General features: G+C 37.0%; 1 protein-coding gene across 2 annotated transcripts in view; it reads left to right on the top strand.

The window, feature by feature from the left end:
* CDKL3 (cyclin dependent kinase like 3) overlaps nt 1-9570 on the top strand; it is a 32041-nt gene extending 22471 nt beyond the window's left edge. Inside the window, exons 7-12 of one of the 2 annotated variants that reach the window (XM_068980534.1) lie at nt 1899-2052; nt 2151-2479; nt 3782-3872; nt 5242-5404; nt 6454-6551; nt 9511-9570. In XM_068980534.1, coding sequence (XP_068836635.1) covers nt 1899-2052; nt 2151-2479; nt 3782-3872; nt 5242-5404; nt 6454-6551; nt 9511-9570 — 895 coding nt within the window. Of the gene's footprint in view, nt 1-1898; nt 2053-2150; nt 2480-3781; nt 3873-5241; nt 5405-6453; nt 6552-8779; nt 8834-9510 lie in introns of those variants that run through there. The other variant, XM_068980535.1, reaches the window with a different exon arrangement.
* Nucleotides 9571-19714: the final 10144 nt, after the last annotated feature.

The following is a 19714-nucleotide window of genomic DNA, read 5'->3' as shown; positions in this document are numbered from 1 at the left end:
GACTCTTAGCGACCCCATGGACAGCAGTCCACCAGGCTCCTCCGTCCATGGGATTTTCCAGGCAAGAGTACTGGAGTGGGGTGCCATTGCCTTCTCCAACTATAGGGCAGAGATAACATTAAATAAACCATCAATATTTTTTAGCCTTGTTTCCACTTAGACCCCTGACTCAGAATAGTCCAGTTTTTCCTCTTGACAGCATCTCTGACCTATATATTATAATTAGCATTCATTTCCCAGATGATTTTTTCTCTGCTTTACTTATTATCTGTTGCAGTTCCTGTTGTTCTATTCTCGCCACCAAACTGGAAGTTCCCTGAAGACAGGGACCATGGCTCTTAAAGCCTTTCTCTGTCCCACATTGTATCTAAAATATATGTTAACAATGTGGATTCATAAATCAGCCATGCTTCTTTAAAAAAAACCACCATTTTCTATTTGAGCTTTGAAAGAAACAGGAAAAGTTTATTAATTGCAAAATTATTGTTTGCCTTGGAGTATGAGACAGAAACATAAATATTAATTTAAAATGTGTTGGAGTTAAGATCAGGCATAGGAAAGTCCAGGACCTCCATCGAAAATAGACTGAAGTAGAAAAAGTCAAAGAAAAGGGAACTGTTGCGAGTAAGTAGAACCTGAAGCATTTCAAGTATTTTATTCTAAAACAGAAAATGAGAAGATATATTAAAAGTACCATTGATGAGAAGTATCAGTTATTGAATAAAAGAGTTGCTTCCTGTCAATTCTATATAGACTCATTTGATTTCTCTTGGGTATTTAACTATTAGGATTTTACTATCACAGGGTGAAAGTTCTTGAGTTCCACAAGGCAAGGAAATTTTAACAGAAATGTGCCATTTTCTTAGCCAAACTAATCACACTGTTGTGTTTTTTTTTTTCCTTCATCTCACACTTACCCTTTTACTATAATTCTAGGGAAGATTTCATTCATGGTAGAACTTATTCAGTCTCAAACTGATAGCAGCAGCTGCTTCAAGAAAGGAAACTGTGTAGCTCGGGGAAAAGGGTGGAAAGGAGACTTTTCAGTATAAAGTTTTTGAGTTTTGAGCCATACAAATTGGACTTTCTATTTAAAAATAAATAACTTTTATAAAAAGCCAAACTCGGACTTCCATAGTGGTCCAGTGGTTAAGAATCTGCCTGCCAGTGCAGGGGACATGGGTCCGACCCCTGGTCCAGGAAGATTCCACATGCCACAGGGCAACTGAGCCCATGTTCCATGCCACAACAGCTGAAGCCTGTGTGCCCAAGAGGCCATGCTCCGCAACAAGAGAAGCACCTACAATGAGAGAATTCCATACACCACACTAGAGAGTAACCCCTCTCTACTAGAAGGGCAACTAGAGAAGCAATGTACAGCAATGAAGACCCAGTACAGCCAAAAATAAATAAATGAATATATATGTATTTTAAGCCAACCTAAAGCCAAAACAATCTCGCTTCAGTATTGATGTATTCTAATTCAAAAATATTTCTCTAGAGTAAGATTTTAGAAACTAGTTCATCTTTTAAGTCCTATTAAAAGAACAGGACTTAAAAGGGACAAAGTGGCCTGAGTCTTCTTTGAAGAGAATAGTACATTTATCAGAATTGAAAGCAGTGCCTTTATTAAGTAAGCTTTACATCACAAAAGAACACTAATTCATATGTCTATCTTGTGAAAGTTTTATTAATAGTAAATTACCATGGAGAAATTGTTGAAAGATGTATCTTTACCAAGAAGCAACCTGTATTAGATAAATATTGTGCCATCTCTTGGCATACATTACTGATAACTTATTTATGCTGTAGCTCAGATGTAAATTAATTGATTAAAAGGTCTTTTAAAGATTAAACAGTATCTACATAAAATTATTTGATATTGCTTGTTTTATCAGATTCATACCAGAACTGAAAGCTAAATTGCTACAAGAAGCAAAGGTCAATTCATTCATAAAACCAAAAGAGAATTCTAAAGAAAATGAATTTATGAAAGAAGAAAGAAAAACAATTTATACCAATACACTGCAAAGTATTTCAGTTTGGGGAAAGGTAAAAACTGGTCTTATTTTTAGCTAGTATAACTGTATTATAGTTAGTACTCTCGTGATAAAAATAACTGACTCAGATTTTGGATGTATCTATTCTAGGAATTGGAAAAAGAGAAAAAGCCCAAGGAGATCAAAGTCAGAGTTACTAAAGTTAAAGGAGGAAAAGGAGATATCTTAGAACCAAAAAAGATAGTGTGTGAAGGTGGCCATTGTCAACAGGTTGCAGCTGAAACTGCTCATACTATGTCTCAAGATACAAAACCTATAATCAGTGAGCCACCAAACCCTGTCAATCCCAGCACTAACGCTATAGGCATGAAAGACGATCCATGTGCTGGGGGTAGTACGGTAATGCCACCCATCAATCTAACTAGCAGTAACTTGATGGCTTCAAATCCCAATTCAAATCTCTCCCACTCCAATTCAAGGTGAGTTTTAACAGAAAATAGACAGAAGGAAATGGACCTAAGTTTTATAATGTTTTTATATAATGGTATTTCAAAGAAGCAAGTTTGTAATGTCTGTATATAAACTGAATTGGAAGGTGTATTGAAATTATAATCATATAATGGGCCATTACTAAATTCTTCTTATGAATGCTATAGAAGAAATTAACTTTTCTTGGCTATGCTCTAGGTGTGTGGTTTTGCACTAATGCAGTTTGCAAAAACCTCATTTTGAAAAAAAGGCCCTCAGAAAAATTACTTCCCATTTGAAGAGAAAAATGTAATGTGACCTCACTTTTGGTATTGATGTGCCTTTATATAGCAAAGTAAGCTTTATTTTCCTATCGTAGCAAATTATCTAAATGGAAAAAAGATAGTTGAAAATAATCTTATGTAGTCAGATAGCTTTTCAAGGTTAAGTATTTTGGGAGAAAAACAACATACTGGATCAATTTTAGATGCAACTACTAATACAGATTTGAGACACTGGTACCATGAACCTAATTAATCAAGGGCAGTGTGACGAATGGATGCAAGAGTCTGTCTAGCAAGGCATCAGGGCCAGTTCTAAATTTAGGGAACTGCTATGGCTCTAGATCTGACTGACTTCACTTTCACTTTTCACTTTCATGCATTGGAGAAGGAAATGGCAACCCACTCCTGTGTTCTTGCCTGGAGAATCCCAGGGGCGGGGGAGCCTGGTGGGCTGCCGTCTATGGGGTCGCACAGAGTCGGACACAACTGAAGTGACTTAGCAGCAGCAGCATGGCTCTAGATGGAATAGGAGGCTCGGTTCAGCATCCTAGAAGACTAGTTCAATCCTAGCAGGCTGGTTTGGGCTGTAAGTTGTGAAGCTTAGCGGTCTGCAGAGGTGGCAAGTGGACATGTCTATATAACAGACTACAGACAGCGAGAGTCATTCATTCTTGAGGTAACTCCCAAACCATGGTTGTAATAACCATAATTATAAACTAGCCTTGGTCCAAAGCTCAGAAATTCATGAACCCAGTGGTTAAGAGGTCCAGGTTCAGAACAGATAGAAAGGACCAAGTGGGCCAGCTGGAGTAACCCCACCCACAGCATGGTGTCACCACTGATGTTAGCCACAAGTGAGTTGTTCTCTGCTGTTTTTTCCTCTTAGAGCTGTTGGTACTTATGGACTAACAATTGCATTTTGGCACATGTTCAAACAGTAGACTACCATGGTATAACATCATTATTGAAGCTAAAACAGAAGTATTTCTGAGGAGTTCTAATAACTTCTCATTTGTTTTTAAGTAATAGGTTAACTGAAAGAGCCAAAAAGAGACATACGTCTTCACAATCTATTGGACAAGTGATATCTAACAGGCATGAGGATACAGGTTCCACTCAAGTAAGGCAAGAACCTCATCATTAAATTACATCCTCTTTCAACATTATCCTCTCACCCTGTGTCCTTTTCTTTGTCTTTAGGGCTCTAACATTTTTTTTAAATGTGCTTTTATTTGTCCCTTTTACGCTGGAGTGAAAATAGGTCATCATTTCCTTAATGCTTTCACAGTTTTAGTTTATTTCTTATAACTTGATTTGTGTATTCAATGAGTGACTTGGGGGGGAAAAGGTAAGATTTTCCTTTAAAAATCACAAGACTTTTTGGTTTTTCACTTCAAAAAATGATTTTAATATCTTACTTTATAGATTAAGAGCAATTGCCAAATAAATACATCTTACTTTTCCCAAGAAAACATAATTGGTGTCATTCATTTTCCCATTTTTCACATAGGAAAATAGTTTACTTTATAATTGAAACAGTGTTATTTATAATAATAAGACATTGAAAACAGCACATCCATCCAAGAACAAGTGGCTGGTTAAATATGTTAGAGTATATCCACATAATGGGATACTGAGCATTACATGACATTACATCATTAACCTAGGAAAGTTTCTATCGTTTGTTATAAAATAAGCAAAAACAGGTAGCACAAAAGTTTTTCCAGAATGCTGAGTTCACAAGTAATTTTTTCCTTTGGGTTTTCCCAGTGTCCAGAGCACGTCATTTTGTAAATTGAAAAATGAGTTATTAATAAAATGAACCAGAGCGGTTTGTTCAAAATCAGAGTGCAATGAATAGGATAAAAAATTAAAAGTTGAGACTGTGGTTCTCATGATCAAGACTATTCTCAGAACATTGAATAAGCTAAAAAAATTTATGAAATTTTTATTGGAGTTTGATCCGTTTATATGTTTGATGATATGCTCTTCGACATCTTTTGGGAAAAAATGATTGATTTTATCTTTGGCTGTGCTCGGACTTCTTGTTGCACAGATTTTTCTCCAGGTGCAGCGAGCAGGGCCTACTATCTAGTTGTCGTGCTCGGGCCTCTCACGGCAGTGGCTTCTCTTGTCGTGGAGCACGGGCTCTAGAGCATGTGGGCTCAGTAGCTGCGGCTCTTGGGCTCGAAACACAGACTCAGTAGCTGTGGCACACCAGCTAGGCTGTTCCTTGGCATGGAGGACTCTCCTGGACCAGGGATTGGACCCTTGTCTTCTGCATTGGCAGGCGGATTCTTTACCACTGAGCCACCAGGGAAAGCCCTCTCTTCTACTTCTTAATTATTAAAATAACCTTGCAAAGACTAATTTTTATGCCTATCTTACACCATCCAAAAGGCTGGAATTTGTTGGCTCCTCATCCAGTAAGTAGTTACATACCTTTTTTCAAATTAACTCTTGTTTATTTATTTATTTATTTTTTTAAGAGCCAAATGGAGAAGTGTGTGTTTAATGAGCGAACCAGCCAAACTGACCAAATGGCAAATGGAAACAAAAGGAAGCTGAATTTTTCCAGATCTGACAGGAAAGAATTCCATTTCCCAGAATTGCCTTTCATAATACAATCAAAGGAGATGAAAGGAATGGAAGGTACACGTTTGTTGCATAGTTTTACAAATCTCCAGATAGAATATTTTAAAAAACCTTTTTTGGTAATATAACTTACATTTATAATATGATTTAGGTAGAAAGAGGTATGTGTGTGTGTGTGTGTGTGTGCGTGCATGCTCAGTCCCTTCAGTCGTGTCTGACTCCGTGTGAAGCTATGGACTGTAGCCCTCCAGGCTCCATGGGGTTCTCCAGGCAAGAATACTGGAGTGAGTTTCCATGCCCTTCTCCAGGGGATCTTCCTGATCCAGGGATCGAACCCACATCTCTCACATCTCCTGCACTGTCAGACAGGTTCTTCACCACTAGCGCCACCTAGGAAGCCCCAGAATGGAGTATAGTGCTAGGCAAAATATTTTCAGCTGATGAAAAAATTTTTTTCCATAGTCAAATAAAGAGTAATACTTAAAGGAGATAATTTTAAAGAAGGGTTAAGAAAATTTTAAAAAGTAAAAATTTTATTAGCTCAATTTTGTTGAAATGTTAGAATAGTATTTGAGGGAGACGTTTTTGGTTTATGACCTAGGGCAATTGCAGTTTCCTCTGTTTTTCTGGGATAACTTGCCCATATAATAGCAGGAATGATGTATGTGTGCTTCAGGCATTCAAGGATTTAGTCGATTAAGATTTTATAACATGTATTGAGCTCATAAAATGAAGCTCATTTTTTTTGCAGTCATTTCTTTGAAGAACAGTGACACCTTGTGAAAAGATAATATAATAGCAAGAAAATAGTACTTGGCATAGCTCGAGAGGAATTATCTGATCCACATAACAGTAATACTCAGAATTTTAAAAGTAAATGTCTTCTTTATTTAGAGGACAGACTGGTAGACTATTTGTAAAATTATATAACAAATCATTTATGACTGATATTTTATACCATTACAGCTCATGATTTGTTTAGTTCCTTTATAATAAATTGAGAAACTGACTTTAGTGGATATCAGAATTTCCATTTGAAACTCTTGAAAAGGAAAGTAAAATTTCAAGGTAAGAGTAACAAGTTCTCGTATATATTTTTGCAAAAGTGAAACAGATAAAAGTGTTGAAGAGGGAATCAAAGAGAACAGATTCATCTAAAATACCAACTTTACTTAATGCAGATCAATATCAAGAAAAACAAGAGGTAAAACTTTTTATTAATAGCTTTTGCTAAGTAATGATGTTTAGAACATTTGACTTAGTGTATAATTTTAGTTATTACTGTTGGAAAGTTAGATAAAATTTCAAAATTATGTAATCTTTGACCTCTAGAAATAGAACTATATTTTCCTAGAATAATCAATTATAAAGGTTTTAAAAAATGTTTTATTTTTGAGGGTAGTAAATTTGAACCTTCATTTGAATGTTGAGTGACTGAATATATGCTACCCAGAGAAAATAGTATGTGTGTTATGTATACTACTTGGTGGTAGGTAAACCATGCCAGAGGAAAGGAATAGTGGTATAAACATAGGATTATCCTGGCCACAAGAACATATATATTGTGTCTTTAGCCTTTTTCTTCCTTTTTTTTCCTCCAATTTATTCCCCCATCTCTGCTCTCTAACTACTGTCCTATTTTCATAAAGATATGCTCTGAGCTAAGTATCAGATAATCTTGAATTTTATTTGGGGATCTTGAAGCCATCAGTATCTATTATAAATTAATACTCTTTAAAGGTATTCTTTTAAGGGAAAGGGATTGTGCTGAGCATCCACTGAATTAAATTATATTAACAGCCTTCTATCCTGTACACCTGTGATGTCATCAACTTTGTTATCTCGGTTTCTTATTTTCTAAATAAAATTGACTACATTTTTATCTGTGATAAAATTAGCACATACTTATTAAGGAAATTTGAGGAACTTATAAAAATAGAAACCATCATCTAAAACTATGTAAGAAGGTATTTTTTTTTGTAAGAAGGTATTTTTAACCAAGTCTATTTATTTCTAAAACATTCAGGTAAGAATTATCAGACACTGTTAGATGTACTTTCACAATGACATTTATGCCTTATTCCTGGCCTTGAACTTGTTGACAACTCCACAATCAGTTTTGCAGAGAAGAAATATTTTCTAGATAGAACAAGAAAGGCATTAACGGTCATCTTTTAGTTTGTTATAAAAAAGAATAAGGTGACTTCAAACTTTTAAACCTGGGTGACTTACTGATGTCACAGTGTGTTGAACAGCACACCATTTGTACATTTTTGGAATAATTGGATGAGTTAAGGGTCTTGAGTTTGGGCAGACTAGTAACGTGCTACATGTGTTTGTCCTACTGTACTGTGAAAGCCCTCAGAACTAAAATTACATTTTAATCCAGGAAGAAAGGAACTCTCAAGACAGTTCTGACATTTTAAAAATACATAATAGGAAGGGAAAATCCCTTTTTGTGCATATGATGTAGAACTCCTGAAAAGATGATCTTTTAAAGAGTAACAGTGAAACAGTTGTAGTTATTAGAAATATCCAGAAGTCATCAATGATAATTATAGTTTATATGTATCAGATTGGCCAAAAAGTTTGTTTAGATAGTTTCTATAAGATGGTAAGGAAAAACCCAACCCAACACTAATCATTCAAATGCAGTTCTGACAAGTGACAGAAATTACATATGCTGCTGCTAAGTCACTTCAGTTGTGTCCGACTCTGTGTGACCCCGTAGACGGCAGCCCACCAGGCTCCCCAGTCCCTGGGATTCTCCAGGCAAGAACACAGGAGTGGGTTGCCATTTCCTTCTCCAATGCATGAAAGTGAAAAGTGAAAGTGAAGTCGCTCAGTCGTGTCTGACTCTTAGCGACCCCATGGACTGCAGCCTACCAGGCTCCCCCGCCCATGGGATTTTCCAGGCAAGAGTACTGGAGTGGGTTGCCATTGCCTTCTCCGAAATTACCTATGAGGCTGATTGAAATGCTTTTAATAAATTAATCTCAGAATTAAGAAAATGTCCTAAATTTCAAGTTGATAGGTTGTTAATTTAGAGCATGAGAGAATATGATATGTTTTTAAAAACTTAAGACAGGGAATGGCAGCTTATTTGTTCTATTCACAGATTTGTTTCTGACTTACTAAATCATATCCAGGCACTTCCCAGTTAACAGTGTAGACATGTATTCAATAGATGCTATGACCTAGAGAGAAATTCCCATTACTGCTGAGTGAGTCAGGCAGGAAAGAAGAGTCCGCAGAAGAGCCCCCTTCAGCTGTGCCTTAGGATGGTAATAAGGACCTTTTGCTAAACAGTCTCCCTGTGCCTCATAAACTAGCTCCCAGGTGCCAAGTGCAAGTACTCATCTGTGGCTGTATTTCCTTAGCCAAAGACTCACCGTTTCCTCAACTAAGGTCCTGTTTCTATTTACTTTTTAGAATACAGGAAATGCACAAACTGAAAGGAAGAAGAACCTGCCAGATGTAGAGTAGAAAATGCAGCAGCTGAAAATTCAGGGAACCCCAGAATCACACTGTATGGTTTAAAAAAATCCTTTTTATTAATATTATATACACAAAAATGTTGACTAGAGAATTCTACAGATAGATCGTAAATTCTGTGTAGTTATGTGTAAACTCAACCTAAATTTGTTTTTAAATTTATTAGTCTATAAATGTTTCATGTTTTCTTAATCTGAACATTACTTTATAAAAATTGCCTGACTGGTACATCCTAATAAAACTACAGCTTATGTTTGGTCATATAATTTTATTTGATGACCTGTTATCTCAGTCATGTTTGATTACTGGTCATTCTTAGCTTTATAGATAGAAAGATTTCTAAATGTGTAAAATGAGATTCCAATGTCTGGGAGAACCAGACATCTCTGAGCAAGCAAGTACACTAGATAACATGAAACATGGGTTTGGTTTTACATTGGACATTCTGGAGCAGTATTTAATTGAACATATCATGAAACATGTTTAAAACGATGGAAATTGAGCCAAGTCTTGAAGGAAATCTTTTGGCTTGACCAGCATGTTTATCATTTAGTAGTTTATATAGAATATATTGTTATGTATAATTTAACATTTATACGGTCAAAGTTTTGGCAACATGTATTTATATTCTTATCCCTGGTTCTTACTGGCTTGGTTTCTGATTTTAGGATGGAGATGGCCATTGTAAGGGGAAGAATTTGAAGAGGAACAGACTTTTTCCCTGGTAGTGTCTTCTCTTTTAAATCTTAAAAAATACAAATTGGCAAGTCTTCCCTTTTAATTTTATATACAACAGAAACGTAACATGAGCTGTTACGACAGTAGTTAGTCCATAGTAGCATCATCCAACTTTGTTTTGTTAGCAAACCATTCATAGTTTTCTTCTTTCTTCTAAAAATTCTGTTGATGTGATGTTATGATTTGGAATTATAAAGTCATCTCCTCTCTACGAGCTTTTTTACTTGCCATGATTACTGAGTAGGTAATACATCCTGTCATATGACCCATACTGTATTTCTACTGATCTCTGCCCTCTGCTAGTCATATAATCTAAGTGTCAGTTTTTTTCTAGAATGCTCTAGCTTCCTGAAGTGAGTTCTTAATGAAATGTCTGATATTTTTTAAAAAAGTAGTCCATTACATGATGAAAAATATGTTCTGTTAATTAGCTATAAAAGCATTTATAATATTTATAAAGTTTCAAAATTATATCATATTAAATGTTAATTTTTAAAATTCCTTTAAACAACTGCCAGCACTCTTTCAGTTTCCTAGTTCAATCTGATAGTGCCTTTTATGTAGTACAAACTTTTTCTATTTATGTATGACCCAGAAGAGAAACACTACCAAAATTCTTGGTTGTCATATTATTCAAAAAACAAAATGAGATCGTTTGGTATTTTACCAAGACTCTGCCTGATTTTGTATTTACCAAATAGACTTGAACAACAAAGGAAAACATAATTTATTTATTATGATGTTGTGATCTCTTTTCAACTTATTAAAAGGTTGATTAAAATTTGCAGTGAGTTCTCTGGTGGTCCAGTGGCTAAGACTCCATGCTCCCAATTCAGGGGGCCCAGGTTTGATCCCTGGTTGGGGAACTAGATCCCAGTTCAGTTCAGTTCAGTTGCTCAGTTGTGTCCTACTCTTTGTGACCCCTTGGACTACAGCATGTCAGGCCTCCCTGTCCATCACCAACTCCCAGAGTTTACTCAAACTTATGTCCATTGAGTCAGTAATGCCAGCAACCATTTCATCCCCTGTTGTCCCTTTCTCCTCCCACCTTCAATCTTTCCCAGCATCAGGGTCTTTTCCAATGAGTCAGTTCTCTGCATCAGGTGGCCAAAGTATTGGAGTTTCAGCTTCAGCATCAGCCCTTCCAATGAACACCCAGGACTTGACTTCACATTCCAGGATGTCTGGCTCTAGACGAGTGATCACACCATCATGGTTATCTGGGCCATGAAGATCTTTTTTTGTATAGTTTTTCTGTGTATTCTTGCCACCTCTTCTTAATATCTTCTGCTTCTGTTAGGTCCATACCACTTCTGTCCTTTATCGAGCCCATCTTTGCATGAAATGTTCCCTTGGAATCTCTAATTTTCTTGAAGAGCTCTCTAGTCTTTCCCATTCTATTGTTTTCCTTTATTTCTTTGCATTGATCACTGAAGAAGGCTTTCTTATCTTTCCTTGCTATTCTTTGGAACTCTGCATTCAAATGAGTATATCTTTCCTTTTCTCCTTTGCCTTTTGCTTCTCTTCTTTTCACAGCTATTTGTAAGGCCTCCTTGACAACCGTTTTGCCTTTTTGCATTTCTGTCTCCTGGAGTTTGCTCAGATTCATGTCCATTGAGTCATTGTCCCATCCTCTGCTGCCCCCTTCTTCTTTTGCCTTCAGTCTTTCCCAGCATCAGGGTCTTTTCCAATGAGCTGGCTCTGTGCATTAAGTGCCAAATGCTGGAACTTCAGCTTCAGCAACAGACCTTCCAGTGAATATTTAGGGTTGATTCCATTACGATTGACTGGTTTGATCTCTTTGCAGTCCAGAGTTCTTTCAAGAGTCTTCTCCAGCACCACAATTCAAAAGCATCAATTCTTTGGCACTCAGCCTTCTTTATGGTCCAACTTTAACATCCGTGCATGACTACTGGAGAAACCACAGCTTTGACTATACAGACTTTTGTTGGCAAAGTGATGTCTCTGTTTTTTAATTCACTGTCTAGGTTTGTCATAGGTTTCCTTCCAAGGAGAAAGCATCTTTTAATTCCATGGCTGCAGTCACCATCCACAGTGATTTTGGAGTCCAGTCCAAAATCCAAACAAATAAAATCTTCCAATCCGAAATAAAATCTGTCACTGCTTCCATTTTCCCCCATCTATCTGCCATGAAGTGGGACCAGATACCATGATCTTAGTTTTTTGAATGTTGAGTTTCAAGCCAGATTTTTCACTCTCCTCTTTCACCTTCATCAAGAGGCTCTTTAGTTTCTGCCATTAAGAGTGGTATCATTTTCATGTCTGAGGTTGTTGATATTTCTCCTGGCAATCCTGACTCCAGTTTGTGATTCATCCAACCCAGCGTTTCACATGATGTACTCTGCATATATGTTAAATAACCAGGGTGACAATATACAGCCTTGTCGTACTCCTTTCCCAATTTTGAACCAGTCAGTTGTTCCATGTCTAGTTCTGACTATTGCTTCTTGTCCCATATACAGGTTTCTCAGGAGACAGGTAAGGTGGTCTGGTACTTTCATCTTTTTTAGGAATTACCCATAATTTGTCATGATCTAAACAAAGGCTTCAGCGTAGTCAATGAAGCAGAAGTAGATGTTTGATCCTTAAAGGACTGTCCTTTTTATTCTTCAGTTCCTACAAAAATGCCTGCTGGGATTTTGACTGGGATTGTGTTAAAGTCTATACATCAATTTGAGGAGAATAGATATTTTAGAAACACTGAATCTTCCAATCCACAAATGTGATATAAGCGCTACATTTAGTTAGATATTTAAATTTTTTCTGTAGTATTTTGTAGTAGTCTTATACATCATTCATTAAATTTACTCCAGTGTGTTTTGGGTTTTGATGCAATTATAAGTGGTATTTTTAAAAATATCTTTTAGTTGGTTGTTACTAGTAGTACAGAGGTACAATTTGTCTTTCTATATTGATCTTGTGTTTTGAGACCTTGCTAAATTAAATTCAACTTATTCTAGTAGGTTTACTTCATTCCTTCCTCCTTTTTTTTTTGTCTATTCCGTAGGATTTCCTATATAAGCAATTACAACATTGGTAGATAAAGATACTTTTACTTCTTCCTTTCCAGTGTTTCTAGGATGTGTGACGGTGCTGCACAGAGGTGGTGAGAGTGGACATTCTTGCCTTTTTTCCTATACCAGAGAGAAAACATTCAACCTTTTCCCATTAAGTTTGATGTTAACTGTAGGTTTTATGTAGATAACTTTTATTAGATTGAAGAAGTTTCCTTCTATTTCTGTTTGTTGAGTGTCCTTACCATGAGCAGGTATTAAATTTTGTTAAATACTTTTCTTGTATCTTCTGAGATGATTTATGATTTTTCCTCTTTATTTCTGTTAGTATGAATTATATTAATTAATGTTTTAATGCTAAATCAACCCACATTCTTAGGGTTAAAATCCACTTGATCCTTTTTATGTATTGCACTGAATTTGATTTGTTAATATTTTATTAAGATATGGCATCTACATTAATGAGGGATTTTAGTCCATTCCTTTCTCTTGTGTTATCTTTGCCTGCCTTTGATATCAGTGTTACAGTGCTTCATAAATGAGTTGGAAAGTTTTCCCTCTTCTTTCCTGCAAGAATTTGTGCAAGATTAATTTTACTTTCTCCTTAAACACTTGTTAGAAATGACCAGTGAGGCCAGCAAGACCTAAAGTTTCCTTTGTGGAAAGATTTTAACATGCAAATTCAATTTCCTCAAATTTATTTAATACATATGGAGCTATCTAGATTTGCTATTTCTCCTGTGTCAGTTTTGGTAATTTGCCTCTTTCAAGGAATTTATCTATTCCACCAAAGTTGTTGATTTTTATTGGCATAACATTGCTTACCATTTTCCCTTGTTATCGTTTAAGAAGTGATGTCCCACTTATCATTTCTTGTATTGGTAATTCGTGGGGGATTTTTTTAGTAAGTCTACCTAGAGGTTTATCAACTTTCCTAATTTTTTTTTTGAAGAACCAACTTTTGGTTTTATTTCTATTGTTTGTTTCTTATTTTACTGATTTATGCTCTTCTTTTGGGCTTAATTTGCTCTTTGTGATATTGTGATATAGTAACAAATACAAATTTTAGGTCTTTGTCACCTTTTCCTGACACAGAGCTCCCAAAACATTTATAATTTCCTGGCTGAGGAGTGAGAGGAGTGTCTTTTGTTATTCATAATAAACCCCTTTCACCCATACCTGAGTTCATGCTAATGAGGTATTTAGGTCTTATATCTTTACTAATCTTCAGTCTGCTAGTTTATTAATTGGTGAGGGAGGATTATTAAAATCTTCAGCTGTAATGATGGATTTGTTTGTTTCTCCTTTCAGCTCTAGTAGTAGTTGGTTTCTGCATGTTAAGCTTTGTTACTCAGTTCAGTTCAGTTCAGCTGCTCAGTCGTGTCCGACTCTTTGCGACCCCATGAACCGCAGCACGCCAAGCCTCCCTGTCCATCACCATCTCCCGGAGTTCACTCAGACTCACGTTCATCGAGTCCGTGATGCCATCCAGCCATCTCATCCTCGGTCGTCCCCTTCTCCTCCTGCCCCCAATCCCTCCCAGCATCAGAGTCTTTTCCAGTGAGTCACCTCTTTGCATGAGGTGGCCAAAGTACTGGAGTTTCAACTTTAGCATCATTCCTTCCAAAGAAATCCCAGGGTTGATCTCCTTCAGAATGGACTGGTTGGATCTCCTTGCAGTCCAAGGCACTCTCAAGAGTCTTCTCCAACACCACAGTTCAAAGGCATCAATTCTTCGGCGCTCAGCCTTCTTCACAGTCCAACTCTCACATCCATACATGACTACTGGAAAAACCACAGCCTTGACTAGACGGACCTTAGTCGGCAAAGTAATGTCTCTGCTTTTGAATATGCTATCTAGGTTGGTCATAACTTTTCTTCCAAGGAGTAAGCGTCTGTCAATTTCATGGCTGCAGTCACCATCTGCAGTGATTTGGGAACCAAAAAAAATAAAGTCTGACACTGTTTCCACTGTTTCTCCATCTATTTCCCATGAAGTGATGGGACCGGATGCCATGATCTTAGTTTTCTGAATGTTGAGCTTTAAGCCAACTTTTTCACTCTCCTCTTTCACTTTCATCAAGAGGCTTTTTAGTTCCTCTTCACTTTCTGCCAGAAGGGTGGTGCCATCTGCATATCTGAGGTTATTGATATTTCTCCTGGCAATCTTGATTCCAGCTTGTGTTTCTTCCAGTCCAGTGTTTCTCATGATGTACTCTGCATGTAAGTTAAATAAGCAGGGTGACAATATACAGCCTTGACGTACTCCTTTTCCCATTTGGAACCAGTCTGTTGTTCCATGTCCAGTTCTAACTATTGCTTCCTGGCCTGCATACAGATTTCTCAAGAGGCAGGTTAGGTGGTCTGGTATTCCCATCTCTCTCAGAATTTTCCACAGTTTCTTGTGATCCACACAGTCAAAGGCTTTGGTATAGTCAATAAAGCAGAAATAGATGTTTTCCTGGAACTCTCTTGCTTTTTCCATGATCCAGCGGATGTTGGCAATTTGATCTCTGGTTCCTCTGCCTTTTCTAAAACCAGCTTGAACATCAGGAATTTCACGGTTCACGTATTGCTGAAGCCTGGCTTGGAGAATTTTGAGCATTACTTTACTAGCATGTGAGATGAGTGCAACTGTGCGGTAGTTTGAGCATTCTTTGGCATTGCCTTTCTTTGGGATTGGAATGAAAACTGACCTTTTCCAGTCCTGTGGCCACTGCTGAGTTTTCCAAATTTGCTGGCATATTGAGTGCAGCACTTTCACAGATGCATGTATATTTAGGGCTATTATATTTCTGGTGAAATTGACCTTATTCTGCTGTCCATTGTGTGAAAACAGTTGTTTTATTTATTTTTTCCAGTTTTATCATTGTTTAAGGTAATGCCAATACCTATTAGTCAATGATGCCTGGAAGTAGAAATTTAAAGAATTCTGCAAGTGAAGATCTAGTCAAAGTTGTGAATAAGGAATAACCTTTAGAGTCATTATCAAAATTTCTAGCTCTGTCTTATATAAAATATCCCTGATTGATTGTGTGCTTTTTTAGTTTAAGACTATCCCTAAGGATGTCGATATGTGGATAAGAGTTTGTAATGGCTTGCCTGTTCTTTTTGTTGTTCTTAGTCAGTTATTGTAACTCATTTATTCTGTGAATTCTTTGCCAATAATATGAAAGTTGAAGTATGAGGTTTGCCAATGGAACTTCAGCAGTGGACATAGTTAGATAGGAGGATAGTCTATTGGTTGATAATACTTTGTCAAAAGATGTTAGTCAGACAGGTGTGTTTGAGTTGTATTTCTGGCCTATTTTCATTTTCCATGTATGAATCTAACTTGTAAATATTTGTTACAAAGCAATTGGTTGAAGTAATGAGTTGCTTCCATCAAAACTGAAAATGTCCCATGGCGGCTAGAACATGACGACATTAGATGGAGCTCAGAGAAGATACAGTACTGATTTCTGTGTTTAATTTATTTCTATTCTATGCCTGCATCTCTCTCATCAACTCTGCCCAAGGAGTTGGACAATAGATAATCACTATGAACTTATTTTAATCTCATTAGTTTCTCTTAATTAATAACCTAATGAGTCCTATAAGCAAAGGGAAAGTGAGGGATATAATAGTTATGTAGTTCAAGTAATCAACAAGCATTCGGTCTCTGTTCTTAGATCTCTTTTCTCTCTACGCTCCCTAAGTGAGCTTATCTAGGTGTATGGCCTTAAACATCACTTATATATTGATGACTCTTAATTTTCTCTCTCTAGACTGGACTGGACTTCTTAACTCCAGACTCAAGTTTCCAATCGTCCATTCAAAGCATATAATAGATATCTTATGTCCCAAATTCAGGTCCTGATCTCTTCCCCACTCTTGTGTTCCTCTTACCTGCTCCATGTTTCTTCATTCTGGTTAAGGGCAACTCTGTTTCTTCCGGTTGCTCAGGAGGAAAATCTTGCAGTAATCCCTGACTTCTCTCTTCATCTCTATATCTCTAACTTATGCTTTCAGCTCTACCTAAAAAGTATTTCTAAGAAGTGACTGCTTTCTTCCCTCTACTGTTACTTACAACATTTCTTGCCTGGATTTTGTAGTAGTCTTCTGGTACCTGATCTTCCCGCTTTAACACTGTTCCACCTTCAGTTTCCTATCAACTCAGAGTAAAAGCTGCAGACATTACAACCACCTCCAGGACCCTACACAGCCTGCCTCTACTTTCTCTATGATGCTATTCCTCTTCTATTACTTATTCTGTTCCAGGCCCACTGGCTTCCTTGCTGTTCCTGCCTCAGAACCTTTGTTCTTGCTGTTTCCTCTGATGAGAAATATCTTTCCTCAGGTAACTGCAGGAGTCCCTCCTTTAACTCCTTCCTGTTGTTCAGAACAACCTCCTTACTGACTTTTACTCATATATGAAGCTTTCTCTATCAGGTTACTTAAGATGACAACTTTCCCCATTCTCATTCCTGTTTCCTGCTTGACTTCTTCATATATCATTCCCTATCTGACAAGCTTTTTTTTTTAATGATCTCCCTCCAATAAACGATGAACTGCATGAGAACAGGGAAATTAGTGTTTTGTTTGTCGCTATATTCCCCAGCATAGAATAATGCCCAGCATATATTGACACTCAATAACGTTTTCTTGTGAATTAATGAATTTATTAAACACCTACATAGGAATCACTTGAAAAAAACAAAGAATAAACTATGAGATAATTTTATTGATGTGGTAGAATGTGCTGTCTATATCATGTTAATATTCGTTGTCAAGTAGCTGAATGAGTAGCAGTCATTCGGCATGGAGGTTAAAGGTGAAGGAAATGAGGTAAGCTTACAGCTTGTTAGCATTTTAATGGAGGAATTGAAACTTAGGTACTTTCAGAGATAAAACTTGGAGGATGCTTTTTAGGAACGGAATCCAGAGGAATCTCGGATAAGTGAGAAAAATTTTTTCTCGAAATTTAGAAAGAGACAAGGAAATTCAGATAAGACAAGTGAAAGGGTAAAAAGAAATAGTGCTCTACAATATATGGGTCAGAATTATGCATATGAGTTACAGTATGTGGGTCAGAATTTTAGATTTTCCACCGAAAGTGACCACATTTCTGTTTCTTTAATAGCTATGTATCAGGAGACCTAAATTAATATACTTAGTGCTTGCCACAGAGTGAGAAATTGTGTGAGTACTGTCTCAGTGTATGCAGGTCTCTCAAGGAACTCTTGGCTTAGAACAAGCAAAGTGATTTATTTGCTTAATTGGATGGTATTGAAAGTATAAACAAAATGTATAACGTAGAGGGATAAGTAAAACAAAATGTGCTTCAGATTTACTTTCTTTTATCTTTAAGTACTTATTTCTTTGTTTGGCTGTATTAGCTTTTCCTTGAGGCCCACGGCTCTCTAGTTGTGGCATGCAGGTTTAGTTGCCCTACGGCATATGGGACCTTAGTTCCTTAACAGGGGTCAAACCTGTGTCCCCTGCATTGGAGGCTGGATTCCCATCCACCAGGGAAGTCCCTCAGATTGATTTTCAGACTAACTTTGGGTTAAGATTCTTGCTCTTTACCACTGGTGTTTTATTAAATGGATAGCAGAATAGAGACTACAGGCGTCCAATGGCTATTATGTAGTCTCTGTGCCTGGCTTGCCAAAGCATAAAGAGGATTCCAAAGCTCTCTTTCAAGTCAGTTAGTCCTAACTGCCTCCAGAGGGAGCTCAATAGCCATCATTTTCAGGATCAGGAGCTCTTGTCTACCCTGGTCTAACAGGACAAGTCATTCAGCTCCGTGTTGGACTGAACCTAGTTTATGAAGATGGGGTCCTAATGAGGCAGTGATTTTTGCCCTTAAATCAGTGGTTTTTGCTCCCTAGGATGAGAAATGCAAGAAACAATGCATGCTAGGATTTGAGTTTCCTCAGATGAATGACTCCAAAGTCTTAAGACTTTTCAGATCAAGCCTGATTATTTATATACATTTCAGGTAGCTTCTCTTGGATGTCTCTGAGTAATTTCTTTATAGTTACTAATATTACATTTTTCAGTATTACTAAACTGTTTAAAGCATCTGATGCCTCTTGAAAAACCTTTGTTGTTGTTCAGTCACTAAGTCATACCCGACTCTTCAACCCGATGGACTGCAGCACACCAGGCTTCCCTGTCCTTCACCATCTCCTGGAGCTTGCTCAAACTCATGTCGATTGAGTTGGTGATGCCATCCAGCCATCTCATCCTCTGTTGTTCCCTTCTCCTCCTGCCCTCAATCTTTCCCAGCATCAACCTTAAAAAAAATTCTGCCACCGGCAGTCTCCCTTGATTTGTTGTTCAATAGATTTGAATTTGGAAAATGGGTTCCTTTAATTCCTGTCCTTCAAACAATATCTAGTGGTAACAGAATATTTATTGAAACTATATCTATGAACTCCTGGGGCTTTTCTCTTTTAAAAAATATTTGTTGAAAAGATTAATCTCCAAAATATACAATCTGCTCATGCACCTCAATATCAGAAAAACAACCCAATCAAAAAATGGACAGCAGACCTAAACAGACATTTCTCCAAAGAAGAAATACAAATGGCCAAAAAAACACATGAAAAGATGCCCAACATCGCTCATTGTTAGAAAAATAATCAAATTGAAACTACAATGAGTTATCACCTCACCGTGGTCAGAATGGCCATTATCAGAAAACCTACAAACATAAATGCTGGAGAGAATGTGGAGAAAAGGGAATCCTCCTGCACTGCTGCTAGGAATGTAAACTGATACAGTCACTGTGGAGAACAGTATGGAGATTATTCAGAAAACTAGGAATAAAACTACCATATGACCCAGAAAGCTCATTATTTGGCATATACCTGAGAAAGCCATAATTCAAAAAACACATATACCCCAGTGTTCACTGCAACAATATTTATGATAGCCAGGATATGAAAGCAACCTAGATGTCCATCGACAGATGAGTGGATGAAGAAGTTGTGGTACATCTATAAATGGAATATCACTCAGCCATAAAAAGAAATGAATTTTTAGTCAGTTGTAGTGAGGTGGATGAACCTCGAGCCTATATAAAGTGAAGTAAGTCAGATGCATATATGTG

This window comes from Capricornis sumatraensis, chromosome 9 (assembly GCF_032405125.1).
Source record: "Capricornis sumatraensis isolate serow.1 chromosome 9, serow.2, whole genome shotgun sequence".
NCBI classification, from domain to species: Eukaryota; Metazoa; Chordata; class Mammalia; order Artiodactyla; family Bovidae; genus Capricornis; species Capricornis sumatraensis.
The sequence above is the reverse complement of the archived record's forward strand: the minus strand, read 5'-3'. Positions and strand labels throughout refer to the sequence as shown.